The sequence below is a fragment of the Sus scrofa genome, chromosome 17 (genome assembly GCF_000003025.6).
Source record: "Sus scrofa isolate TJ Tabasco breed Duroc chromosome 17, Sscrofa11.1, whole genome shotgun sequence".
NCBI lineage: Eukaryota > Metazoa > Chordata > Mammalia > Artiodactyla > Suidae > Sus > Sus scrofa.
Genome location: NC_010459.5, coordinates 47,617,193 through 47,644,117, shown reverse-complemented (window position 1 = coordinate 47,644,117; position 26,925 = coordinate 47,617,193). Strand labels below are relative to the sequence as shown.

At 53.5% G+C, this 26,925-nt stretch overlaps 2 protein-coding genes across 2 annotated transcripts; one reads left to right on the top strand and one right to left on the bottom strand.

The window, feature by feature from the left end:
• On the bottom strand, nucleotides 1,949–12,686 carry RBPJL (recombination signal binding protein for immunoglobulin kappa J region like; the record flags this gene model as incomplete). Its single annotated transcript, XM_021077696.1, has 10 exons — nucleotides 1,949–3,933; nucleotides 4,039–4,142; nucleotides 4,298–4,453; nucleotides 5,493–5,645; nucleotides 5,926–6,035; nucleotides 6,424–6,561; nucleotides 9,718–9,892; nucleotides 10,160–10,275; nucleotides 10,445–10,515; nucleotides 12,451–12,686. Coding segments are annotated over 10 exons (1,533 nt in total), but the record flags the coding sequence as incomplete, so codon positions are not given.
• MATN4 (matrilin 4) lies at nucleotides 12,923–26,559 on the top strand. The gene is made up of 11 exons (XM_021077596.1): nucleotides 12,923–13,951; nucleotides 16,436–16,549; nucleotides 17,413–17,982; nucleotides 18,699–18,821; nucleotides 20,952–21,074; nucleotides 21,176–21,298; nucleotides 21,404–21,526; nucleotides 22,209–22,622; nucleotides 22,726–22,878; nucleotides 26,011–26,118; nucleotides 26,202–26,559. The coding sequence occupies exons 1-11, from the start codon at nucleotides 13,573–13,575 to the stop codon at nucleotides 26,258–26,260; spliced, it is 2,289 nt and encodes a 762-aa protein (XP_020933255.1). The 5' UTR covers nucleotides 12,923–13,572; the 3' UTR covers nucleotides 26,261–26,559.

Sequence of the window (26,925 nt, the reverse complement as noted above, 5' to 3'; positions counted from 1 at the left end):
AACAAATCGAACCTACTGAGCATCATGGTTTCGCCTGTGGGCACTTACATTAGCCTACAGTCGGGCAAAATCATCTAACACTAAGCCTACCTTTATCATAACGTGTTGACTCTCTCATGCAATTTACTGACATTGCACTGAAAGTGAGAAACACAGTGGTTGTCTGGGTCCAGAACGGTTGTAAGTGCAATCAGCAGTTGATTCTTGTGATTGATCTTGCGTGGCTGACCAGGAGCCGAGGCTCACTGCCGCTGGCCAGCATCAGAAGAGAGGTTTGGACTGCATAGCCCAGGAAAAGATCAAAATTCAAAATCGGAAGTACGATTTCTACCGCATGCGTCTCGCTTCTGCAGCACCGTAAAGTGGAACTATCATTAAGTCAACCACGTAAATCGAGGACCATCTGTACATGTACCCACTGGGACAAAACCAGCCAAGCCCAGGATACTCCCACCCAGGATGAGGGGCTGATGGTGCACGTCCAGACCCCAGCCAGGGTCAGGAGGAGGCTGCTCGAACCAGATGGGAGTCCTCAAACAGCTTGGTCACAAGACTCTGCTTCCACCGCCCTCCCCAAACTTCACCTGCCCCTCCCAGCCTCCTAGGGTGTAAGCGGCCAGCTGGAACAGGTGTTAACCACTTTACGGCTGAAATGGTTCCTTGGGTCCCACTGCCCTGCCTACCTTTGTTCCTTTAGGTCTGGAACAGAGCCAGGTCTGACCGGGGCTTGAAGGGGGTGATTTTCTTGGTGCACATGGTCAGAGCTGACCCTTGCAAAACCTAGACTATATTGTCGTACTAGTTTGGTCCCCCATTCAAGCCACTTCCTCTCGCCTTGTCATCTTCACAGTCTGTGCCTTCGGCTGTCAGCATCCTCCCCAGGGAGGAAGGTGTCTGAGAATTTTACCCATACTGTGGTTCTGATGAGTTTCTATTTGAGGAAACTCAAAAGAAACAGAAAAGAGAGAGAAACCCAAAGTTCAATGCTTAAGCCAGAAGACCAGCTTTTTTTCCCCCAGGGGACCCTCAGACAGCATGAGTGCTGGTAAACGGAAAGATTTTGGAATGGAGATTTTGCAATTATTCTCACCACGTGCCCCATTGCTCCCCTCGCCCGCTTCTTGGAGCACACACACACTAACGACGGGTAGAAGGGAATTAAAAGACGAGTATTAAGTAGAGAATTAAAAGAATCTCAGAGTCCCAAACTTAGCACCAAAAAGGATAGGATTCAAATCCAGCACTGCCATCAACCTGCTCTCAGAGTTTCGTGGGCTTTCTCTCTCAGAGGTTCAGTTTCTCTAGCTCTAAGATGAGGAGGGGATATGGACTAAGGCAGTGATTCTCAGCCTAGCAGGGTTCTGATCTTGAGAGCATGAAAAAGTTTATCTTTTAAAAGATACTCTTTAAGAACCTTAACAGGTCTTCAACTGAAAAAGAATGAAAACTCAATTTTGGGAGGAGAACAGTGCCACCTGCTGGCTTGACTTTGCACTTGCAAAGTCCAAATACCTGCAGATGCGATGCTGCTCATCTTGGTATTTATTGAGCACCAAGTCCATGTTCAAGGCATTGTAATGCATCCTCCAGGACATGCCAGGATGAGCTCCTTTCAACATGAAACTCACAGTCTAGAGGGGACACTTGACGCATACATAAAGCCCTTTGATCCAAGGTGGGCAGTATATGGCCTCAATGTGGTTCTACTTGATCATTTCCATACCAGGTGAAAGCATGGGGCCGGGGCCAGCTTTGTGGGCTTGTGACCTGGGCAGTCACACAAAAGCCTGTGCTTAGCAGGGCGCTGCCTTGAGCTCATGCTCTGCTATCACTGTCTTGAAATTCTTAACCATTTTTCTTTGGCCTTGTCCAAGGCATGAGGAAGTTCCCAGGCCAGGGATCAAACCTATGCCACGACAGTGACCACTCCTGGTTCTTAACCCACTGTGCCACCAGGGAGCTCTGAAATTTGTAATAATTTTTGAACAAGGGGCCATATGTTTTCATTTTGCCCTGGGCCCCACAAATTACATGGTCAGTCTTGCTTTGGGGAAATCTTGGGGAAGGGGCTCTCTGGGCTGAGTTTGGAGAACAGGGCAGTACTAGGGAGGGGAGAGGAGGAAGTCTATTCTGGAAGGGAGATGGAGAGGGAGGGGAGGTTGATATTTGATGGATCCAGGTTCAGATTTGGGAAGACCTCCAAGGATGGTCCAGTAGCTGGAACTCAGAAGAAAGGCCAGGGCTGGGGCTGTGGGGCCACAAACTTTCAGGTGGGTGCGGAGGTGGGACCAAGGGTCCTGGGGTGCCCTGAGGGGAGGGCACAAAAAGACAGAACTGCAAGACTGGGCCAGGGCTTTCAGGCCAACTTAGGTCCTTGGCTTCTGAGACTCCTGCCTTGTGGAGTGGTGGAGGAAGTTCTTAAGGCCCTTGACCCCAACTCCCTGTGCAGTGTGTTATGAAAGCCCTCTTAGCCTCTTTACAAGGGGCTTCCTGCTTCAACATCGTCATGGGGCAGTGGGCGCAAACTCTCCTGAGTCAGGCTCTCGTGTCAGCCACACTTCCCATCAATTTGTTCCCTGCGTTCCTCAGCCAGGATCCACTTTCAGGGGCTAAGATGGTCTTTGAACAAGCTTTTTTTCTTTCTTTCTCTCTCTCTCCCTCTCTCTCTCTGGCTGTGGCATGCAGAAGTTCCCGGGCCAGGGATTGAACTTGCACTGCAACTGTAACCAGAGCTACAGCAGTGGCAACGCTGGATCCTTAACCTACTGAGCCGCGAAGGGAACTCCCAAGCTTCTCTCTTTCCATGATGGAGGCTTGATGGCAGAGGGCAGAGCTTAGCCAAGACCTTGAGGAGCCTAAAGAGCAAACTGGCTTTTGTCCCCCTTGGGAAATGTCAGCTTCTTCTTTCTCACGGGGGTTTCCATGTTCTAGAAAAGGAATTTCACAGGAAATGCACTTCTTCAGAGTTCAAGGAAAGGCCCAGAAGGGTGAGAGCCATAAAGCTACATTTCAGACCAGTTGTCCCCATTCGGCACCCCCAGGGGCTGGTACAGGGAGCTGAGCTCTGAGTGGGATCCAGTGATCCAGGCAGGACCTGGTGTTTCAGGGCAAGCAGGTCGTGACTCATGAGCGTGTGTGTGTGTGTGTGTGTGTGTGTGTGTGTGTGTGTGTGTGTGTGAGAGAGAGAGAGAGAGAGAGACAGACAGACAGACAGACAAACAGAAAGGAACTAGGGGTTTTCTCTTTTAGGGGAGACACAGCTGTCCCGAGGGTATATGCCCTATAGGCTTAGATTTTCAGTGTGTGAAACTGTATGGGAGACACAGAGAGATGAAGAAAGGCAAAGACCAGATGGGGGTGGGGTGGGGGATGGAAAGGCACAAATAAGAGAGATTTTACAAAGTTACTGAGGCAGAGAGTCATCGATTTAGAGAGTGAAACAAAGACAGGGAAAGCCACACTCCTGACATGACGGCAAAGGGAGTTTCACTCAGGTCGTGTCTTCCGAGACGCAAAGGGCAGGTGCGTGTCCCGTGTCAGACCCGCCGGGCCTGGTTTCTAGGGCAAGAGCCTTCACTTCCACAGCACAGGGGCAGAGGGCAGGACCCAGGACCCAGAAAGGCGGCTCGGGCCAGGCCCCGGCGTCCAGGCGGCGTCTACTACGTCTGGATGAAGAGGTGGAAGTTGGTGCGCGTGAACTCGTGGTGGATGCTCTCCAGCAGCTCGTCGGGGTCGGCGGCGGGCGCGGGGGCGCCCGGGGGGCCGGGCCGCGCGCTGTACTCGGGGGTGTAGGTGAAGGAGAAGGCGCTGGGGTAGAAGAGGCCGTCGGCGCGCACGAGGCTCAGGGGCACTGTGATGGGTGTGCGCAACCAGCGCCAGTCGCTGCCGAAGGCGGCCACGTCGGGTACCACGCACACCAGTGACCGCGGGCTCCTGGGGGCGGCGCATCGCGTTCAGGGCTGCGGTGATGCTGATGGCATGCGTCCCCCTGCCCCACCTACTCCGTTCCCCAGGACCCATGGGAGCCCCTCCCCATACCTGAACATGGTTTCGGCCTCCACGTCCCCGAACCACACTTTGAGCCCCGCGTGGAAGTTCTCACCGTGAAGCTCCAGCGTGGCCACGTCTCCTCCGCCGCTCAGCTGGGAGAGGGTGAGACCAGGGGGTGTGAGAGAGGCTGTCGCTGCTGAGAGCCCAAAGCCCTCACCTCCCAGCGCAATTGGGAACCAGAGGCACCCTCAACTCCCAATGCAATTGGGGTCCACGCCCGCCAGCGCTCCCCAGGGCCCGGATTCACCTCGAGGGTGCTGATGAGGGGCACCGGAGTGACCGGTTCTCGGGTACATGCCAGGCTGGTGCTGAAGGAGAACTCCACCGACTCCGTGCCAATGATGGTCCAGCAGGAGCTGTCATTGAGCAGCGCCTTGTTGGCCTCCTTGGGGCAGGGGGAGGCCTGGGGGATGGGGTGGAAGCTTCAGACGGTGGCCATCTGCGAGGCGGAGCCCGTTCAGGGCCTGGGCTTCTGCATTCCTAGGATTCCAGCCTTAAGCCCTGTGGTTTACCTGCCCTGGGAGCTTGGACAAAACCCTTTTTAACATTGTGCAATTCTGTGCCCTAACATTCCGTAATTTTAAAATTCTTTGGGAGGAATTATTGCTCAATAATAATGTCATTTCTACATGATCTTCTTTTATCTTTCAACATTCTATGATAATATTCTTTTGGGAATAGAATTGCTTAATAACAGTAATAATGATTTCTATATTCTACAATTCGATGTCTTTTTGTTTGTTGGTTGGTTTTGCTTTTTAGGGCCAAAAGTGTGGCATATGGAAGTTGCCGGCCTAGGGGGTCAAATTGGAGCTGCAGCTGCCAGCCTACATCACAGCCATAGAAACACCAGATGTGAGCCCCTTCTGTGACCTACACCACAGCTCAGGGCAACGGAGAATCCTTAACCCAATGAGTGAGGCCAGGGTTCAAACCCACAACCTCACGGATACTGGTCAGGTTCTTTTCCCCTGAGCCACAGTGGGAACTCCTTCTATTATTATTATCATCATCATTATCATCATTATTATTTTGCTTTATAGGCTCCGCACCCGCAGCATATGGAGGTTCCCAGGCTAGGAGTCGAATGGGAGCCACAGCTGCCAGCCTACACCACAACCACAACTCACTGCAATGCCGGATCCCTACCCACTGAGCGGGGCAAGGGATCAAACCTGCATCCTCATGGATACTAGTCAGATCCATTCCTGCTGCACCACACCGGGAACTCCCTATTCTTATTTTGGTCTACAATTTTATATCCCTTGGGGAGGAGTATTGCACAATAATGCTATGTTTTTTCTTCCATTCTCTGATTCTGTCCTGATAAGCCATGATTCTAACATTCCATGGGGGGCGGTGTTGCTAAGGAGCAGCCGTGATGAAAATGATCTTAACATTCTATGGTTCTCTGCTCGGTGCTCATATTCTCTGCTGCTCACCTGGAATTGCACCACCTTCTCTGTGGCAAGACATAGGTAGGTGCCACCCCCTCCTGGAGGACCACCGGGAAACTGGAATGCACATTTGTGCAGCTGGGAGATGGGCTCGTCCACGTCGAGGAGTGCACACTGTTTGGCTACTTTGCGGATGATCTACAGCAGGAGGGTGGGAGGAAGCATGGGGGTCCTAGGTGCCCACAGGCTGCCCTCCCAGCCAGCTCGCCACTGCTCCAATAGCTGGGTGGGACATTGGCATATTCTCCCCAAGCCAGCCCTCGACCTCCTTCCAGCCCCGCAAAGCTCTGAGAATCCCGAGCCAGGACAGGTGTCATCATGCTTTGGGCACGCACCCCCCTCCAGCCCTGCCCTTGTGGGTCATACCTTCTTCCTGGCTCTGGGGGGACCCCTCCAGGTGTGCCCTCCCTTTCCATACCATCGGGGGTAGTGTGATGCCCGAGACAGTGCAGACGAGCTGCACCAGGGAGCCGTAGCGGATGTAGCCCTCTCGAGGCGGGAAGTCCCCCTGAGAAGAGTGTTCGTCGGCTGGGGGAGGGGAGGAAAAAGAAGGAAGGAAGGAGGGTTTCAGGGATACCAAGCATCTGTCCCCAGTCCCACCCTTCTTGCCGCTGGCTCCATCTCACATCACACATGGTTCTTAGGGGCATGGTGGGCACACAGGGAGGCAGCTAAGGCTGAAGATGCCTAGCCTGGAGAAGTCATTCGTGGCCCTCCTCCCACCCCCAAGGCCTGGACACTGGAGTCGGAAGAGCCTGGATCAGTCACCAACTCATTAGGAATGCTGGCAAGTCTTTTTGTGTTTCTGGGGATTAGTTCCAAGGGGCAAAATGAACATTCCTTGAGGAGCTGCGCTGAGGATGAAATCAGCGAATGCAGGCCAAGTGCCCAGCCCCGGGCCCGCTGATGTGATTACCCAGGTGGAGAGTGAAGGCAGCCCACTGGCGCGCGCTGGCCACGAAGTCCCCGTCCTCCACCGAGAGGTAGCGCGTGGAGACCGTCTGGGAGCGCAGGCGGTTGAAGAGGGAGACCTTTGAGCCCGAGGATATGCACACTGCGAGGGGAGGTGGAGTCAGGGCTTCTGCCTGGCTCGGTCCCTTGGCACCTGCCAGCGAAGTTCCCCTCCTCTGTTCCCTGAGCCAGTCTGGCTCAAATGCCCAGACACCCTGGACACTTGTTTGTCACAGCTATTTATCTAGTACCTGCTGTGGTCCTGCTTCTGTACCTCTGTCCCTTTTTTGCTGCCTGGGCATCCTTCAGCTCAATAAACAGAATTTTATCAAGTAGACACAAAGCACCTACTGGGCAGCTGGCACTGCGCTGGGTACTAGGCCCTAAAGGATGAAGTAGAGTCTGTTTTGCTCTAAAGGAGTTCATGGTCTCGAGGAGAGACAAGGAATAAATGTTAAAATCTTGGAGTTCCTGCTGTGGTGCTAATGGGATCTGCAGTGTCTCTGGAACACTGGGGCACAGGTTCGATCCCCAGCCCGGCACAGTAGGTTAAGGATCTGGCACTCTCGCAGCTGTGGTGTAGGCTGAAACTGCTGCTTGGATCTGCTCCCTGACTCAGGAACTCCTATGCCTCGGGGCAGCCAAAAAAGTAAATATAAAATCTCAATAGGATGTATGAAGAGCTGGTTGGTTTGGAGTTCCTGTCGTGGGTCAGCGGTTAACGAATCCGACTAGGAACCATAAGCTGTAGGTTCGATCCCTGGCCTCACTCAGTGGGTTAAGGATCCAGCGTTGCCGTGAGCTGTGGTGTAGGTCACAGACTCGGCTCGGATCCCGCGTTGCTGTGGCTCTTGCGTAGGCTGGTGGCTACAGCTCCAATTCGACCCCCAGCCTGGGAACCTCCATATGCTGTGGGAGTGGCCCTAGAAAAGGCAAAAAGACAGAAAAAAAAAAAAAAAAAAAAAGAGCTGGCTGGCTTAAGGAGGGCTTCCTGGAGGAGGTTATACTCTCCGCTGGGGAGCATGAAGTAGGTAAGATCAGCTTAGGAGGCTGCATAAGCAAAGGGTGTGAAACTGCAGTATAATATTCCTAGGGCTTGACATTGATCTCTTGCAGCCTGTAGCACAGACTTTAGCAGAGACTCAGAGCTACCATTTTGTTTTGTTTTGTCTTTTGTCTTTTTAGAGCCACACCCGCAGCATATGGACGTTCCCAGGCTAGGGGTCAAATCAGAGCTGCAGCTGCCCGCCTATGCCAGAACCACAGCAATGCCAGATCAGAGTCACGTCTGCGACCTACACCACAGCTCATGGCAACGCTGGATCCTTAACCCACTGAGTGAGGCCAGGGATTGAACCTAGAAGCTTATGGTTCCTAGTCGGATTCGTTTCCGCTGCGCCACGATGGGAACTCCCCATTTTGTTTTCTAATTGGACCTTGACCCCCTCGGGGAGAAAGCCCTGGGTCACTGGCCTCTCTCGCTTCACAGTTCTAAGCATCCTGTAGGTGCTCAATATATACTTAACCCAAGTTTCCATCCATTGCATAATGATGATAGCTAACATTTATTGTGTTTCGAGTACTGCTTTTTGTTTGTTTGTTTTGGGTGTTTCTTTTGGCTGCATCCACAGCACGTGGAAGTTCTTGGGCCAGGGTCTGAGCCACAGCTTCATCCTATGGCCTAGGCCATAGCTGTGGCAATGCCAGGTCCTTAACCTGCTGCACTAGAGCCAGAAACCCTCAAGTCCTGTTTTAAATTCTTAACAAGTGTTAGCTATTTTGCTTCTCTCGACAACCACCGAGATAAGATAGTATTACCTCTACTCGAGAGAGCAACTCACTCAAGATCACACAGCTAGTCAGAGGCAGAGGCAGGATTCAAACCCAGGCTGCCTGGGTCTGCTCTCAAAACTATCACACTATTCCACTTACCCCTCCCCAGCCCTTTCCTGATAACAAGAGCCAGCCGGAGCTCTGCCTGGATCTGAGACATTCTGCAGGGTTCTTAGCAGACAGAAAGCAAAGAGGTGTATGGGTGGGAGCTGGGCTCCGGAGTTACACTGACTCAAGTTCAAATCCTGACTTCCTAGCTGGGCAAACCTAGGTAAGTCACTTGGAATGTGATAGGCCCAAATATATTTAAATTAATGGAGGAATGGAAGTTCCAAATCTCATTTTCCTCATCTACAAGGAGCAAGGACAATACCCACCCCATCGAGATGGTGAGCATCAAATAAGGTGATGGATGTCTACGCCCACCAGGTAAGCCCCCCTTCTCCTACTTCTCCCTCCCTTCTTCCAGCAAAGGTTACAGGCATTTAGGCTTTTTATCCTCATAGTTTCAAAACCCCCAGCACTTGGCATCCAGGGCAGTACTTATCTCAGACTAGCTCTTTTATGTTTTTATTAAATTTTTTTTCATTTGTTTATGGGAGTTCCCATCGCGGCTCAGCAGAAACAAATATGACTAGGAGCCATGAGGTTGCAGGTTCGATCCCTGGCCTTGCTCAGTGGGTTAAGGATCTGGCGTTGCTGTGAGCTGTGGCAGAGGTCGCAGGTGAGGCGCGGATCCTGTGTTGCTGTGGCTGTGGTGTAGGCCAGCAGTTGTAGCTCCAATTAGACCCCTAGCCTGGGAACCTCCATATGCCGTGGGTGCAGCCCAAAAAAGCAAACAAAAACAAAAAAAACAAAAAATAAAGTAAAATTTGTTTATGGCTGTACCCATAGCACATAGAAGTTCCCAGGCCAGGGATCAAACCAAAGCCTCAGCTGTTGAGCTCTCTGTCTCTTTCTCAGCTGCTAGGCTGTGTGTTCCTCTAAAACAGACACTTGCATATACATCAAGCACTGAATATTTTAAAATGAATTTCCTTGACCCTTTTATTATCACTTTTCTTTTTTTCTTTCTAGGGCCACACCGGGGTATACCAAGCTGCTGGAGTGACAACGCCAGATCCTCAACCCCCTTTGCCACAAGTGAACTCCTTATCATCAACTTTCAATCTGTCTTTAGTTCGGCACTTGCTGGCCGTTTGGGGGACCCTCACCTCAAGTCGGATCTCTCCCCTTTGCTCTTGCCTCCGTAACTCTTCCCATTTTCAGATTGAAGCTCAGCCCACTCATCCAGACCCCGCCCCTCTCGCTAGAATAACTCACTCCCACAATCCAGGCCTCTCCCCCTCCCTCCTCCCAAATCTATCCACCAGAACCGGCTGGCACCTCCCCACCCCGCCCGGCGGCCAGGCCCCGCCCCGCTCACAGTCTGTATTTTTCAGCGACTGCTTCTTCTGCGACGGCTTCGAGATGACCTTGATGAGGCGGCTGTGGAAAGTGCCCAGCTCCCGGCCCCCTCGCAGCACTAGTCGCAGCACCAGCCGGAAGTTCTTCCTTTTGTCAGCGTCCGAGATGTAGAGAGTCTTGGCGCAACCGAATTCCTACGGAGTTCGCGAGGATGGGGTGGTCTCATTCCAGCCCTCTGCCCCCGATGAACCGATCTCCGGCAGTCATCTAACGTCCGCCCCGTCGGACATGCCATGAAGCTGCATGTCCAAGTTCTTGGGCTCACCCTCAAGGCAGAACCCCGGTCTCTCAGCATCCCCACTTATCTTTTGGCTTCTGCAAGGGAAGGGGTCCCCCCGCCCTTCTTCAAAGGAGAGGCAGGGATGGGAGCAGGAATCAGACCCCCTCCCATGCACTCTCACCCTGGAGTCCGGCTGCTCTTCAAAATTCAACTTCTGCGTCTCTGCGGCGCTGCCGGACGCGCCGTCCAGTCCCATGTAGCCACACACCATGGGCCCGGTCTCCCCTGCCTGGTGGGCTGGAAAGGGACGCGAGCGGGCTCTAGACCGAATCAGGTGCCAGGCAAATTTGGTTCTCGCCACCAGGGGGCGCGGCGAGACTGTGACAACGAACCTTCCCGCTCCCGGGCCCTACTGAGAGGTCCCGGAGCAGAGGGAGGCGCCTGGCAGCCCTGGGTCCGCCCTCACCTTGTCCCTGCAGTGGTTTCACCCTCCATCCGGGACCTGCAAGGTAGACACAGGGCGGGGGGCAGAAGAACCTGCGGAGACATGTAAGCTCAGGACTCGTAAATGGATCTCCACTTGACTGTCCTGTTGATATCTCAAAGGTAGAAAACACCCGACAGAATCTTTGATTCCCCTCCACATTTCTCACCGCCCCCCCTTCTCTGTGACAGTGAACTTCATTAACACCTCAATCTTTTTTTTTTTTTTTTCTTATTCCTCATTCAATCCATCAGTTAAGCCCATCACCCTCTTTGAGAGGGTGAATCCACTGGCTTCTTAACACCTATACCTCAGTCCCAACTGCCATCCGTTTTTGCCTGGACCACAGCATCAGCCTTCCAACTAATGTCTCAGCTTCCATTCCTACCTCCTTCAACATGTTTTTCACACAGCTGCCAGAATGTTCTTTTTTTTTTAACTTTAAAAAATTTTTTTATTTTATTTTATTTGCTTTTTAGGGCTGCACCTGCGTGGCATATTGGAAGTTCTCAGGCTAGGGGTCGAGTCAGAGATACAGCTGCTGGCCTACACCACAGCTTGCAGCAACGCTGGATCCTTAACCCACTGAGTGAGGCCAGGGATCGAACCCATATCCTCATGGATCCTAGTCAGGTTCTTTACCGCTGAGCCACGAAGGCAACTCCCAGAATGTTCTTACAAAAAATATATATTTTTAAAGAGCATATTACTCAAGAGTTCCCTGGTGGCCTCGCCATTAAGGACTCTGCATTGTCATCGCTGTGGCTCAAGCAACTTCCAAATGCTGTGGGTGCAGCCAAAAAAAAAAAAAAAAAAAAAAAAAGAGTATGTTACTCATCTTCTTAAAATCTTCCAGTGATTTTTTTTTTTCTTCTTTTCCTTTTTTTCTTTTGGCATGTCGACGTTCCTGAGCCAGGGATCGAACCCACGCTGCAGCAGTGACAATGCAGGGTCCTCAATGGCTAGGCCACCAGGTTTAAACTCAAAGCCCTCACATGATCTGGCCCCTGCTTACCTCTCCAATTTTATTTCCTAAAGGTCCCCCCTCTGTCTCTAATTCCAGCAACTTTGACTTCTTTTATAGCTTGTACAGGCCAAGTGTGAAGTGTGAAGATCATCGCATTTCCTGTCCCTTCTAAGTGGAATACATTTCCCCTAGATTGTCTTTCTTTTTTTTAAGCTTATATTTATATTTACCTCGGCACATGGAGGTTCCCAGGCTAGGGGTCGAATCAGAGCTGTAGCCGCAGGCCTACGCCAGAGCCACAGCAACGTGGCATCTGAGCCACATCTGCAGCCTACACCACAGTTCAGGGCAATGCCGGATCCTTAACCCACTGAGCAATGCCAGGGATGGAACCCGCAAACCTCATGGTTCCTAGTCGGATTCGTTAACCACTGTGCCACGATGGAAACTCCCATTTCCCCTAGATTTTCTCATGTCTGGCTCCATTTTCCCCTTCAAGTCTCAATTCAGAAGTCACCTCTTTAAAAGGCTTACCACCTTGTCCTTGCCAGCTAAAGTACCCCTGCTCCTCAGTTTCTATCGCATCCCTCTGTTCTGCTTCCCTTTTAGCTTTCATCGCAATCTGGAAGCGTCTCGTTCACTGATTTGTGAAGACTTTATTTGCCTGTCTCTTTCACACTAGAGTGAAGATGTCACGAGGGCAGGGACTGTATCTGTCTCATTCAGCTGTATGCCTGATGCTCAGCAGTGCCAGAGAGCCTGGCACATGAGGGGCACTCAGTAGATAGCTGTGGAAAGAAAGAATGAGTGAATGGGTGAATGAGTGAATGAATTGGAAATTCACAGGGAGGTTCTGCTACGAACCGACATCAGAGCCAATGGCGGCTGAAGGAAAAGACCCCTGATTGGCCAACGGCTGAGCCCTGAGTCCTCTCCAGGTTCTAAGACGCCAAACACGGAGGGGCCCATAGGGATGAAGGTCGGGTCGCAGGGACTTTGGAGGGGCCACTGAGGGACCTACCGCTTCTCATTTCCGTAGGACTTCTGGGCCACCTTGGCGTGCAGGATCCGCACCGTCTGTTCGCACTGCTGCTGCAGGCACCAGCGCACGCCTTCCCGCAGGAGGGCGGCGGGCTCTGGGGATGACCTGGGAGTGGGGGCGGGCAGGCGCCAGCAGCAGGGAACATCGAGGCGCCAGGCGACAGAGAGCCGGAAGGGGGTAAGGTTGAATGAAATGGATCGGAGGAAGGCACCGTTTTAGTTCTACCCCCTCGGGGTCAAAGAGAATAAGCATTGGGCAAGGGAGGGGACTTGGGCGCAAGCTGTGGGCTAAATATTTGGGTTGCGTGGTGCTCAGGGAAGCCTGCATGGAGCCCACCGGGACCACCCAGGCGCCACTCCGCAGGTCTGGCTTGGCGCCCACTGCCGCCTGGAGCTTTGGGGAGAGGCCCCGGTGGCACAAAGGCCCTGCTTGTGCCGGGCTTGGGATGAAGAAAGAGTTTCTGAGGGCGCATGGCTTGCCTGCACCCTGAGGAGACCCACCCCAGCGCAGTCTTGATGGGGGTGGGGAAGAGCTTTTGCTGGACCCCTGGACCAGAGTGCTTTCTTGGCTGCCCGCAGATGCCTGAAAACGTGGGTGGGCCCCCAACCGTGTCCCCGGGATCCTGGGGGAATATTGGAGTCTTTTCTGGGTTAAAGCAACACTCCTAAATCCTTTCTCCCAAGAGGGGGCCTATTGCTGTCCTAGCTTCCTTTCCCCAGATTACAGGGCCTCCATCGGCCCCGTGGAGTGGGCCATGGGCCAGTCAGAGCCTCTAGGTCTAGTGGCTTCTCGACCTGGGAGTTTTGATGGGTGAGGGTGGGTGGGCCTAAGACCTAAGTAATTGCCGAGAACGTGGAACAGCGTTCGTGATGGCAGAATTTGAGGGACCACCAGGAAGGGCCTGGGCAGAGCCACAAACCCTGAAGCTGCCCTTCTGAACTCTTTACCCTCTTCGCAGGACCAGAGTCCCCGACCTCCCCCCACCCCTGGTGGGGGCGAAGGGGGTGGGGGAGGCTAGAGCGGGACCGCGCCCTCGGAAGCGGGGCCAGGCAGCCGGCTGAGCCAGGCCCCGCTCCGCCCCTTGGGGCTCTCCCCAGGGTAATGCCTCGGAGGCTTCCAACGCATTCCGGCAGCGCAGAGCGCAGCCGCCCAGCCTCCCGCTGTAGCCCAATTCCCGCCCCGCAGTTCGCTTCTGCGGCTCCAGGGGTAGCGGGAGCGGGGGGCGCCGCGCTGGCCCCGCCCCAGCCCCCGGAGGAAGGGGGATCGCTCCCTGCCAGTGGGAGGGGTCGCGGGCCGCGCTCCTTCTCCCCACCCGCCAGCCCCCGGGTTAAATGCGGCCGCCGCCTCCGCTCGCTCCAGCTGCCTGGCGGTCCCCACCTCCGGCAAGCCGCCCGCGCCGTTACCTGGTCCAACTGCCCCGGAGGCTCCGCCCGTCGGCTCCGCTCTGCGGCCGCGCCTCGGAGCTGTCCGGCAGGCTCAGGTGAGTCAAAGGGCCTGGGGGCCCTGAAGGGTCTGCGGGGAGCAGGCATCAAGCCAGACCTGGCGATGGTTTGTGACCGCGTGCCCCCGTCTGACCTGCAGTGCCCTTCGCCAGCTCTGTAGGGTCCTTTTCAAATTGAGCCCCGCGCCTGCAGGGCCTCCAAAATGGGGAGGGGGGCTTTTCCCCTAATCTTCTCCCTCCAAGGACCCCTGCCAGCACCCCCTCCCGCTCCCAGCCCCAGTAAAGTCCTCGAGGTATTTATTCTTCAGCCAAGTCTTGAGGACCTTCACAGACCTCTCCTCTCTCGACAGTCCACTTTCCCCACCCTAAGTGCATTTCCTGAATCTTTCTTCTTGACTCCAGGATTAACCCCCTCAGAGGAGCTCCGGGTTCTAGTGGCAGCCCTGTCACTTGCCACGTTGTGGTGTGACCTGGGCAAAACTTTACTCTCCCTGGACCTGGTTCCCTCCTCTGTAGAATAAGGGGTGGGAAAGGTGATGAACTTTGAGGCAAGCGCTATTTTTTTTTTTCTTTGCTTTCGAGGGCCCCACTTGCACCATATGGAAGTTCCCAGGCTAGGGGTTGAATCGGAGCTGCAACTGCCAGCCACAGCCACAGTCACAGCCATGAGGGATCCAAGCTGCGTCGGCTGCCTACACCACAGCTCACTGTATTGGGGGTTCCTTAATCCACTGAGAAGGCCAGGGGTCCAAGCCGCATCTTCATGGATACTAGCTGGGTCCCTAGCTCACTGGGCCACAAAGAGAACACGTCAAGGGCAAGCGCTCTTTTGACTTTCTAGGATTGGGTGGAGGTGGGGTGCCAAGGAGAGATATTGGCTCAGGCCAAGAGCAGGTTAAGGGGGAGCTTAATCAAGATTTGGGAGCCCAGAGGCTTCTGCAGGTGGGAAAGGATGGGAGGTGGCAAAGGCCCCTTGTGCCTTTACCCTCATGCTCCTCAGAGACATGTCTGGACTGCCTTCCTGGACTGTAGCCATGCCTGGAGTGTAGGCCAAGCTGGAGGAGGCATTCCTCACCCTTCCACCTCCAGCAGCAGCTGGCACTTCTGGCTTAGTCACCCTCCCACTATGGGTCCTGCCAGAGGGGTTTTTGTTCCTCTACGAAGCCTGAAAGGCAAAGGCAGTAGGGATCCAGGCCGGGAAGGGCGCCTGGAGGAAGAGACAGGCACCCGACCTTGCTCAGAATAGGACCATTCACGGAATTGGGGAGGGGGGGCGGGGCTGCGGTTGAATTTGGGGCAGCTGGTCCCCTCTGCTAAGAAATAGACACAGAAAAATGGCTAACACAGCTTCAGCAAGGGGCGCGGGGGTGGGGGTGGAGTAGGGCCCCCGAGGGAATGAATGGAAGGAAAAGAGTGCTGTCTAGGCGCCAGGTTGCTAGGTAGCTCAGAAGGGAGAAAGGGGGCCAGGAATCTTAGGTTCCTTTGCAGCTCCGCGGACCACCTTCTTTGGCCTCGCTTTTCCCATCTGTACAAGGGTCCTTCGTGGTTCTCAAGGGAGGGCGCCAAGGGCCCAGGAAAAGCGAGCTCTCACCTGCCCCCACAGGGTCCATGGCCGCTTTCCGAGGCCCCGGCCTGTTCGCGTCCGGCGCGTGTCCTATGCCACTCTCCCCGGAACCCGGCGCTTCTGCTCCTCGGCCCTACCCCCGGATATATTCTGCCCGGGCCTTATCTCCAAGGCCCTGGGGCTCCCGGCCCCCTGTTTGCTTTGGGCAGGGGCACCTGCTGGGCAGATGTGGGCTTCCCACGGCCACCTAACCAACACAGCCAGACCCGAGAAGGCGCCCCCTGGCGGCCTCTTTTGAGAGCAGACGGCAAGGGCGGTGCCAAGTATCGAGTTGATCCGCATTGTGGGTTTCGGCCAATGCAGTGCGCGACTGCGGCGGGGCGGTGCACATCTGTGTGTGGGGTGGGGTGGGGGCAGGGGGTGGAGTGGGAGGACTGCCACACAGAGGTGCCTTGTGTGCAGACGGGAGGGAGCGAGGTGGGGAATGGCTTCCGTCTGCAAAGGTTTACGCGGGCTGGTCCTCGGACCTCCATGGACATAGGATTGCATCCCGGAGCAACCACTTTCTTGCCGCGTGACTGTACCAGCGAGGAAGTTTTCTGAGCCTGTTTCCTCATCTGTGCAATGGAACAACAGCCTTAGACTCATAGAATTGTCCAGAGGATTTAATGAAAGCCCCTGAAGCACCGTGTCTGGCATTTAGGAAAGGTGTTTCCTTTTTACAATTTGTATATTTTTACCTACTTTCTATTTATTTACTATTCTGCAGTTCTGCAAAGTGGAATTCGTTGTGTTTCCAGCAATCTCACGCTAATGAATTTTTTTATTATAAAAAGTTTCCAGCATACACAAAAGTAGAGAAATTAGTAAAATAAACCCATAACCCTCCTCCCCTTCAAAATGCCTAAACAAGAGTTCTGTAAATACTATTGCTTTGCTATATTCCTTCCTCCCTTCAGGTCCTGATAGTTCCGCTCTCTGTTCCCCAAGCGCCATGAGGGGGCTTCTAGGTTTGCTGCTGCCCCTGTTACTGCTCCTTCTCCAGCCCTGGGAAACGCAGCTCCAGTTCGCAGGTGAGCAGGGGCCCAACCCTCACCAGTAGGGGGAGGGGAGCAAAAGCAGGTTCTCCAACCGCAGCCAACTGCCTGCTGGGGAGAGAAAAGCAAGAGTTTTGGGACCATAAGGGGCTGGGTTCACGTCTCTGGATTTCAGTTTTCCCATCTGTAGGATGTGGATTGGAGGTAACAAATTTGGGGTCATGCAAAACTGCCCGGTCGATATTTCAATTTTACAAGTTAATTGGGGGAAAAAAATTAAGAGATTTCAGATAAAAACTCCGATTTGGGGCTTCTCTTGAGAAGTCCAAAGATCCGCTAACATGGGGGCTTCACAGCTGCAAGGCAACATGTGGCAGAAGCTGCCTACTCTAGGAGCAATACGGGAGAATTCCCGTTGTGGATGTGACTAGCATCCATGAGGATGCGGGTGTAAACCCTGGCCTCGCTCAGTTGAAACTTCCCTATGCCACAGATGCGGCCCTAAAAAGCAAAAATAGATAGATAAATAAATAAATAGAATTTAAAAAGCGATATTGGCTTTCAAGATATCCGCCATCCTAACACAACCCTCATTTATGTTGCCTGTGTGGCCCCTTTAGGCGTTTGAGTTTGCAACACCCTTCGCCTCCATTCTGAATGAATAATATCTCTTCAGAATAGCTCTCAGAGCTGTGCGGTAGGATTTGGTGCAGCTTCCTAGCCCAGGCCCTCAGCAAATGCTGGCCGAGTGGAATAGATCTAAACCGCATTTGCTTGGTTAATTCTGTGCTGTGTGCTGTTACACCAGAAGGGCACCGTTCCGCCCTGGGTTTCTGTGTAATTTTTCCTGCTGGTGAGGCTTTGCTAACCTAGGAAAGTTCTCTCTGATCTCCTCGTAGGTCCCAGGTGCCGCACTGGGCCCCTGGATTTGGTGTTCGTGATTGATAGCTCCCGCAGCGTGCGCCCCTTCGAATTTGAGACGATGCGGCAGTTCCTGGTGGGCCTCCTCCGCAGCTTGGACGTAGGACCTAACGCCACGCGCGTCGGAGTAATCCAGTATTCGAGTCAAGTGCAGAGCGTCTTCCCGCTCGGTGCCTTTTCGCGCCGTGAGGATATGGAGGGCGCCATCCGCGCTTTAGTGCCACTGGCGCAGGGCACCATGACGGGTCTGGCAATCCAGTATGCCATGAACGTGGCCTTCAGCGTGGCCGAGGGCGCGCGCCCACCAGAGGCGCGCGTGCCGCGTGTCGCTGTCATCGTGACCGACGGGAGGCCCCAGGATCGCGTGGCCGAAGTGGCGGCGCAGGCGCGCTCCCGTGGCATCGAGATCTACGCCGTGGGTGTGCAGCGCGCCGACGTCGGCTCCCTGCGCGCCATGGCATCTCCCCCGCTGGACGAGCACGTCTTCCTTGTTGAGTCCTTCGACCTCATCCAGGAGTTTGGCCAGCAGTTCCAGGGCCGGCTGTGTCGTGAGTGAGAGGAGCGCTGGAGCAAGGCTGGAACTCTTCGGCCGTTTGGATTCCTGTTCCAACCCTGCAGTGATTCGCACCCCTTCCCGGGTTGCCCCGCCCACTCTACCTTTAGCCCTGCCCAACAGGCAGTAGTTTTGCCTCGACCTACTGCAGGCTGTGTCGAATTTCGGCCCTGCCCATTTTTGCTTAAGGCTTCGCCCGCAGGTTGCTACGTTTAGCTTGCCGGCCCACGTTGATGAGAGGCTGTCCTTTACCACTGGCTCGTTAACTCCAAACCCGTCCCATCTACAAAAGAAACACCACTTCTCAAAACTGAGACCCATTGCCTACGTCGAAGAGTCAAGCCCCGCCCGCCTAGGCATAAACCACGGCCATGCTCATTCTAGCCCCTCCCACAACGCTGCAAGATCTGTCATAGTCACACCTTGAGTTATTAAGTCCACCTTGATTTAGCATCTCTTCACCTCCTCTGCCTTACTCCGTGTAGTTCTCCCTTATCCTCCTGACCCATCTGGTCCAGTGCCCCGGTCTTCTGAGCCTATTCACAGGGGCTACTCACGTCCCTCTCATCAGGATTGGCCCCTGTGAAAGGAGTCATAGTCCATCTAAAGGCATCCTTTAGAATGGTGTCTGCCTCTGACCCCATCCAGCTCTCTCTTGTTGAAGGTTCTGGCCATCTGTCCCCTGCTGACTCTACTCTTGTGTGTCCTCAGGAAAGGACTTGTGTGCTGAGGGGGGACACGGCTGCCAGCACCAGTGTGTGAGCGCCCCAGGCACGTTCCACTGTGCCTGCAACCCTGGCTACCGGCTAGCAGCAGATAACAAGAGCTGTTTGGGTGAGAACTACCCCTGCCCTGCAGTCTCACTGCTCTTGATCCTTCTGCGGCTCCCTATTGGCCCAGCATCAATCCAATGAGCCTGGAAGGGCCTTTGCAAGTCAAAGTCCAGCTCCCTCACTTTTCAGGTCTAGGAAAGGGAAGGTATTTCCTGGGGTCACACAAAGTCCTGGGCGGGACCAGGGCTAGAAATCTTGACCCCCTTGTTAAGTGTATTGTCCACAGCCTTCTCTCCCTCCTCTTTCAGGCTTGTCTCCTCCCTGGCTTCAAAACACCTCCCAAACATATATCTTTTCACAGGCACATCTTTACTGTTTCTGTTACTTAGACAATGTTGGGGTCTCCATACACCCCTAAATTCCCCACCGCCGTATATGCTGCTCATTCCTGCCTCTGCATCTCAGTTCTTTCCTGGCTGCTCACCTGGGCTGCTCTTGCTGCTCCGCTTTGCACCTGCAAATCTCTCAAGACCTGGTTCTTCCTTTTTGCCTTCCGAAAGGCTTTGCTTATACAATTGGATTTTTTCCCCCTGTGTGTATACATGTCCAACCTTCTGATCATAATGGTAGCTACCATTTACTGAATGCCAAGTTAGCATCAGACATGGTGCTAGGGGTGTTACATACATGATGTCTCTCAACCTCACAACATTCTGGAAAAAGGGGTCCTGTGTTTCCAGTAACCCAGATGTCAGCTGGGGTCTTCTTGTTTCTGGGGCTTAGAAAAGGCTGGCTTGAAGCTCCGTTTGATGATCTGTGAACATTCAAAACCCTCCCCAAGGAGTTCCCTGGTGGCTCAGCAGGTTAAGGACCTGGCATTGTCATTGCTGTGGCTCAGGTCGCTGCTGTGGGGTGGGTTCGGTCCCTGGCCTGGGAACTTCTGCATGCCACAGGCATGCTGAAAACAAAACAAAGCAAAAACAAAACCCCAAAAACCTCCCCAAGATCTCTGAGAATTCCCCAAGTGCTTACATTCTGTGGTCACCTCTCGCTCTGAGTTTCTGCTGAATTCATTCAGTTTATGGGTCCTCTCTCAATTTCCCAATCCCCACACGCTCTTCTTGTCCTATGCATGTAGATCAGCCTCTTTCTTGGTTTACATACTTGTGCACACAAGGGTATGTGTGTGTCTATGTAGGTCGCTCATACCTCTGTTTTACAAAAGATGGAGGTGGACAGAGGCATGACTTATATCTAAGTGATGGGAAACACACACACAGAAAAAACCTCCACATTATTCATATTTGAATATTAGACACCCTTGATCCTGAAAATTCTCATTCACCCCACTCCAGGGGATTTTTCACTGACAAACTCAACCCAGTTACTCTCCTTCGCAGCATCTCCTTTGTTCTTTCCCCTCCTCTCTCCACTCCCTCTCTTTTCTAGGAACAACACATTCTCACATTTTTATGAGAGCAGTTTATCTCTCTCTGTTCCCCCAGCTCAGCTCCATGCCATATTTTCACATAAGAACCATCAAGATACTCAACGGGGCGATAGCGCACCCTCTCCAGAAGGCAGGTGTAAATAGCAATTGCCCTCTTCCATTATATACCCATTTTGCAGATGGGAAAGTGAAGACTCAGACAGGTAAAGGGACAGAGCCGGGTCCTGCCCTGTGAGCATCTTGAGGGCAGGGGTCCTGTCTTCTACAACTGTGGATTCCTGTTCTTATGTCTGGCTGAGTAATGGGCATGCTAGGATCCATCAGGGGCTTGAGTTAGGAGGGCCATTTGGCCCAGTGGGAAGGAGGCTACACTTAGAAAAATCATAGATACCTGGGTAAACCCCAGACTAGGTCAGGATCTTTCAGAGTTGGGTTCCAGGCATTGGGTTTTTGTTTTTGTTTTTGTTTTTGTCTTTTTAGGGCTGCACCTGCGGCATATGGAGGTACCCAAGCTAGGGGTCAAATTACACCTGTAGCTCCAGCCTACACCACAGCCACAGCAACACAGGATCCTTAACCCACTAAGGGAGGCCAGGGATGAAACCTGCGTCCTCATGGATAGTAGTCAGATTCATTTCCACTCCCAGGCATAGCTATTTTTAAAAAGCTCCCCAGCGGTTTGTGCTGTCAGGGCTAAAAAGTGCAGCTGCAGGGCACATGCTGATCTCACCTCTTCCTCAGCCATCAACCTGTGCGCCGAAGAGACCCATGGCTGTGAGCATCATTGCGTCAGCTCCCCAGGCTCCTATTTCTGTCACTGCCGAGCTGGCTTTGTACTCCAGCAGGACCAGAGGAGCTGCAGGGGTGAGCAGAACCTCCCCACCCCCCACACTTGCATCCTGGAAGGAGGTCTCTGAGGATTCCAACCGGAAGTGATGTTTTGCTGTCCATTTCTTCCCCCCCAGCCATTGACTACTGCGGCTTTGGGAACCACAGCTGCCAACATGAGTGTGTTAACACCTTTGGTGGCCCGAGGTGCCGCTGCAGAGAGGGCCATGACTTGCTGCCTGACGGGAGGAGCTGTCAGGGTGAGAAGGGGTCTCCTACATTTGTGCACAGACACACACACACACAAAAAGGATCTTAGCTGGTGGAGTCTGCCCCGATTCATCCTGATGTACCTCTCCTTTAAGCCCGGGACCTTTGCAACGGTGTAGACCATGGATGCGAGTTCCAGTGTGTGAGTGAGGGCCTCTCCTACCGCTGCCTGTGCCCTGAGGGGCAGCAGCTCCTGGCAGATGGCAAGAGCTGCAACCGTGAGTTAGGGTTGGAGGGGTTTCCATCTGCCTCTGCCCAGTTGCCTGCATTCTGAGCATCCCTTGACTCCAACCTCGCTGTAGCCCAGGGGTGCAGTATGAATGTGTGTGTGTTGGTGGTGGTGGAGCTGGAGGGTGTGCCATGCCCTGTCTCCATCTTTTCCTCTTCAACCTTCTACCCTGCTGCCAAGGTTAACTTCAAATTACGTATTTGATCACATTCCTCCTTTGCTCAGAAGCTTTCTATGGCTCACCAGTGCTTACAAAATAAAGATTAAATGCCTTACTTCCGAGTTTTTCAAATGGTGGGTGTAACCATACTGGATACAGAAATGGGTGTAACCACAGTGCATAATGAAATCATATTAGTGATATAAAAAACTTTTTTTTTTTTTTTTTTGCTGTACCTGCTGCATATGGAAGTTCCCAAGCTAGGGGTCAAATGGGAGCTGAAGTTGTTGGCCCACGCCACAGCCACACCGGGTCTGAGCAGATTCTGCAACCATTGCCGCACCTTATGGCAACTCTGGATCCTTAACCCACTGAGGGAAGCTAGGGGTGGAACCTACATCCTCCTGGTATCTGTTATGTAACAAGTATTTGCAAATGAATGAATGAGCAGGTGGCTGCCACCAAGCCGGGATCTGGTTGCTCAATCCTGGCTCTTATCCTCCTGCTGTAGGATGCCGGGAAGGCCATGTGGACCTGGTTCTGCTGGTCGATGGTTCCAAGAGTGTGCGCCCGCAGAACTTCGAGCTGGTGAAGCGCTTCGTGAACCAGATCGTGGACTTTCTGGACGTGTCCCCCGAGGGCACGCGCGTGGGACTGGTGCAGTTCTCCAGCCGCGTGCGTACCGAGTTCCCCCTGGGCCGCTACGGCACAGCGGCCGAGGTGAAGCAGGCGGTCCTGGCCGTGGAGTACATGGAGCGCGGCACCATGACCGGGCTGGCGCTGCGCCACATGGTGGAGCACAGCTTCTCGGAGGCTCAGGGCGCGCGGCCCCGAGCCCTCAACGTGCCACGCGTGGGCCTGGTCTTCACCGACGGCCGCTCCCAGGATGACGTCTCAGTGTGGGCAGCGCGCGCCAAGGAGGAAGGTGGGCTTGGGCTTGGGCGCCCCTGGCCTGAGGTTGCGTTGGACGCGGGGAGGAGGCTTTCCTGAGGCCTGGGGCGCCCCCTTTGTCCCCCCGGACCCCGCAGGCATCGTTATGTACGCGGTGGGCGTGGGCAAAGCGGTGGAGGAGGAGCTGCGAGAAATCGCCTCGGAGCCGGCGGAACTACACGTGTCCTACTCGCCTGACTTCAGCACCATGACGCACCTGCTGGAGAACCTCAAAGGCAGCATCTGCCCAGGTGAGCACAGCTGTCTCGGGACCCCTCCTCTCTCTCACGGCGCACCCTCCAACGCCCTTTCCTATTCGATCCCGCCTCCTTCGTTGAGCGACAGCCAGGGGTTGGGCTCCTGGACAGAGCCCAGCTACCCAAAGGGTGGTCTGTGGATCCGCGGGAGGTCTGTTGGTTACCCGGTAGTTTGTTAGAACTAGAGTATTTCCCACGCTCTTCAGACCTGCTGAACACGATTCTACACTTTGACACGACCCTCAGGGGATTAGTGTGTATGTTAAAGGGTAAGAAGCATAGATTAACTCCCTGTCCCCCAAATTAGTGAGTGTTCAGAATAATTTGGGGGAGTTTTTTCAAAGGCATGCCTAACTCGGCACGGGTAAGGGGAGCCACATCCTAGGTCCCTTTGCCTTGTTGGAATTCAACTTGATAGACCTGGCAAAGTGGCAGGACTGGGTATGTTTCAAGTACACAAACATGTCTCATCTATATCTATCTATATCTGCCATAAATTCAATCCATTCTCTTTTCGTGGTGCTCAACTGAGGGAAAAATGACCAACTTTATCTGTGGAGAGGACGTGGGCTGTTGAACTTTGTGTACTGTGTTTTAGAGGTGATACAGGGCATTTCTTGGGGGTGCTTTTTACTATAGTCTTTAGACTCTAACCTAGGCCCAAAATGTGACTGTTCTTTCAGTTTACCAGGCCCCACCTCCAGAGCTAGGTTCAGTAGGGCTGGGCCGGGCCTGGGGAACCTATAGTTACAAAAAAAAAAAAAAAAAAAATAGGAGTTCCTGCTGTGGCTCAGTGGGTTAAGAACCTGACATGGTGCTCATGAGGATGCAGGTTCTATTGCTGGGTTTGCTCAGTGGGTTAAGGATCCGCTATTGCTGCAAGCTGCTGTGTAGGTCACAGATGCATCTTGGATCCCGCATTCCTGTGACTGTGGTAAAGGCTCAGCTGCAGCTCTGATTCGACTCCTGGCCAGGGAACTTTCATACGCTGTAGGTTCGGCCCTAAAAGGAAAAAAAATACACACACACACACACACACACACACACACACACAAACCTCTCTCTCCCCCAGTCTCTCCAGGCTATTTCTAATCATTAGCTAAGGTATTGTGGAGGCACTGGATAATCTGCTCCTTCAGGCTCCTTCTCATCTTAACTCTTATGTCCCCTGCAGTGTGACTTTGTACAAGTCACTTAACCCCCATCCCTCTTTTAACTTTCCTCTCCTGTAACAGGGGAAGGTGCTGGCTGCCCCAGGTTCCCTCCAGAATCCTAAGAGAAATCTGGGCTCTGTGGCTGAGATCATCACCAATTGGCTGGGTGACCTTGGGCAGATCCTTCCCCCTTTCTGGCCCTCAGTTTCCCCACCTGCAAAGTTAGGAGCCTTTCTAGGGACCATTATCAATACCACTGATGACACAACACACAACAGTTTGTATGAGGGCACGTACAAGACTGAGATATAACTGTTAAATCATAACAGCAACTCTGTATTGAAAGCCAAGTGCCAGACATTGTGCTATAATATTAAAAATGGGGAGTTCCCGTTTTTAATGTAGCTCAGTGGTAACGAACCCAACCAGTATCCATGAGGACATGGGTTCGATCCCTGGCTTTGCTCAGTGGGTTAAGGGATCCACCGTTGCTGTGGTGTAGGTCAGTGTAGCTCACAGATGAGGCTCAGATCCTGCGTTGCTGTGGCTGTGGCATAGGCCAGCAGCTGCAGCTCCAATTGGACCTGTAGCCTGGGAACTTCCATATGCCACAAGTGTGGCCCTAAAAAAAAAAAAGACCTCCCCCAAAGGCACATATTTACAGAATTCAGTAAATATAAAATACCATCCATCATAAAATTCACCATTTTTTCTATACTGCTAAAAAATAGGTGCCAAATATTTGTAAGGCACTCATTTTGATTTCAGAGATACTAAATTGTATGAGAAGATAGACTTGGATCAGTGCTTTCTAAACAGCCATGTACAACAGACTCACCTGGAGGATTTGTTAGAACACAGATTGCTGGCTCCAACCCCAGAGTTTTTGATTCACTCAGTCTGGGGTGGAATCTGACCATCTGCATTTCCTTTTTTTTTTTTTTTTTTGTCTTTTTGCTATTTCTTTGGGCCACTCCCACGGCACATGGAGGTCCCCAGGCTAGGGGTCGAACCGGAGCCACAGCCACTGGCCTACCCCAGAGCCACAGCAATGCGGGATCCGAGCCGCCTCTGCAACCTACACCACAGCTCACAGCAACGCCGGATCGTTAACCCACTGAGCAAGGGCAGGGACCGAACCTGCAACCTCATGGTTCCTAGTCGGATTCGTTAACCACTGCGCCACGACGGGAACTCCCCATCTGCATTTCTAATAACTTCCTAGGTGATGCTGATGCTGCTGGTCCAGGGACCACATTTGGAGAACCACTGGTCTAGTTGAAATGCACCATAAAGTATTTACTTGTGTCAGGTAATGCGCTAGATCTGCACCATCCAGTAAGATAGCCACTAGCTACATATGCCCATTTAAATTAGATTAAATTATTACATTAAATTAATTTCTCATTCACGCTAGCTGTATTTCAAGGGTTAAATAGCCACCTGTGTCTTGTGGCTACTCCACCAGACAGGGCAGATGCAGAACATTTCCATCACTGCTTATTAAAGTTGCATCTGGATGGTGCTGCTGTGATTCTTGCTACTCAAAGTGTGGTCCAAGGACCAGCAGTATCAGCATCGTTTGGGAGTGTCTTAGAAATGCAGCATCTCAGCTCCTTCGCTGTTATACGAGTCTCCTGGTGATTCCAGTAAGCATCAATATTTGAGAAAGCTTCTAAGATGTGCGCACGCATACACACTCGAAAAATCCTACAAGCCACAGCACCACCCAACGAATAGGTTTTTTCATTATATCCATTTTTATAGATAAGGAAACTAAGGCTTGGAAAGGTGGAGTGAGTTTTCTAGTATCTCACAGTTATGTAGCTGGGACTCATCCTAAAACTGTCTGAATCCTAAACCCATACACTCAGCCTCAGGCCAGATGGCGGGATATCCAAGGGGCTCGGCCAGGGCCGGCTGGTCCTCCTGCAGCTTCTCACTTCCTTGACTCTCTGTGTCGCGCTGGCAGAGGAGGGCATCGGCGCCGGGACAGAGCTTCGGAGCCCCTGCGAATGCGACAGCCTCGTGGAGTTCCAGGGACGCACGCTGGGGGCGCTCGAGAGTCTGTCGCAGAATCATATCCTTTGGGGCAGGGGGGCGCGGGCTGGAGGGGAGGGGCAGAGACCCCAGCGGACCCCGGCGGCTTCCTTAACCGCTCACTGGCCCAGCTGACCGCGCGCCTGGAGGAACTGGAGAACCAGCTGGCCGCCCAGAAGTGAGGGCCGCGAGTGGTCCAGACCCGGGCAGGGGGCGCAGATTCGCGGACTGGGTCCCCCCGTGCGCTTTTGGGGAGCCGGGGCCGGGCAGAACCTGGGTCCCCCGGGCTTGGGCTGTCGGGGAGGAGGCGCTGGCGGGCTCCCAGCGCTGCGCTCGAGCTGGCCTCGCCTGGACCAGAAGCCGGACTGCGGGGGCGCGGGGGGAGAGGATGTGGGGGACGCGTGCTGCGCTCGGTTCTTTGTTGGATTTCTTTTTTTGTTTTCTTTTTCTAAAAAAAAAAAAAAAAAAATCTGGTTTCCACGAGGTCGGTGTGAGTGTCCCGCTGGGCCGCCAGGGGGAGGGGAGGCCAGACGGAGCGCGCTCCAGCGGCGCCCGGGCGGCGTCTCCTTAGAGAAAGGCGCATTGTGCGGGGGTCCGGCCGGGGGGCAGGGGACCGGGAGCAGCTTCCCCCTGCTTGTTTATTCAGCCGAGAACAGATGGCTCCTTATGCAGCCTGAGGGAAGGGAGGGGGCTTCACGGGTACCCCCGGGATCTGGGCAGGTCTGCGTCCCTCCATCCTCCGGTGGATCGGACACCTGGCTCTCTCTCTGGCCCTGCCTATCTCCTGGTATCCCCGAGTCTGGCTCAAATGCAGTTATAACTGGACTGGGAAGTCGGTGAGGAAGCG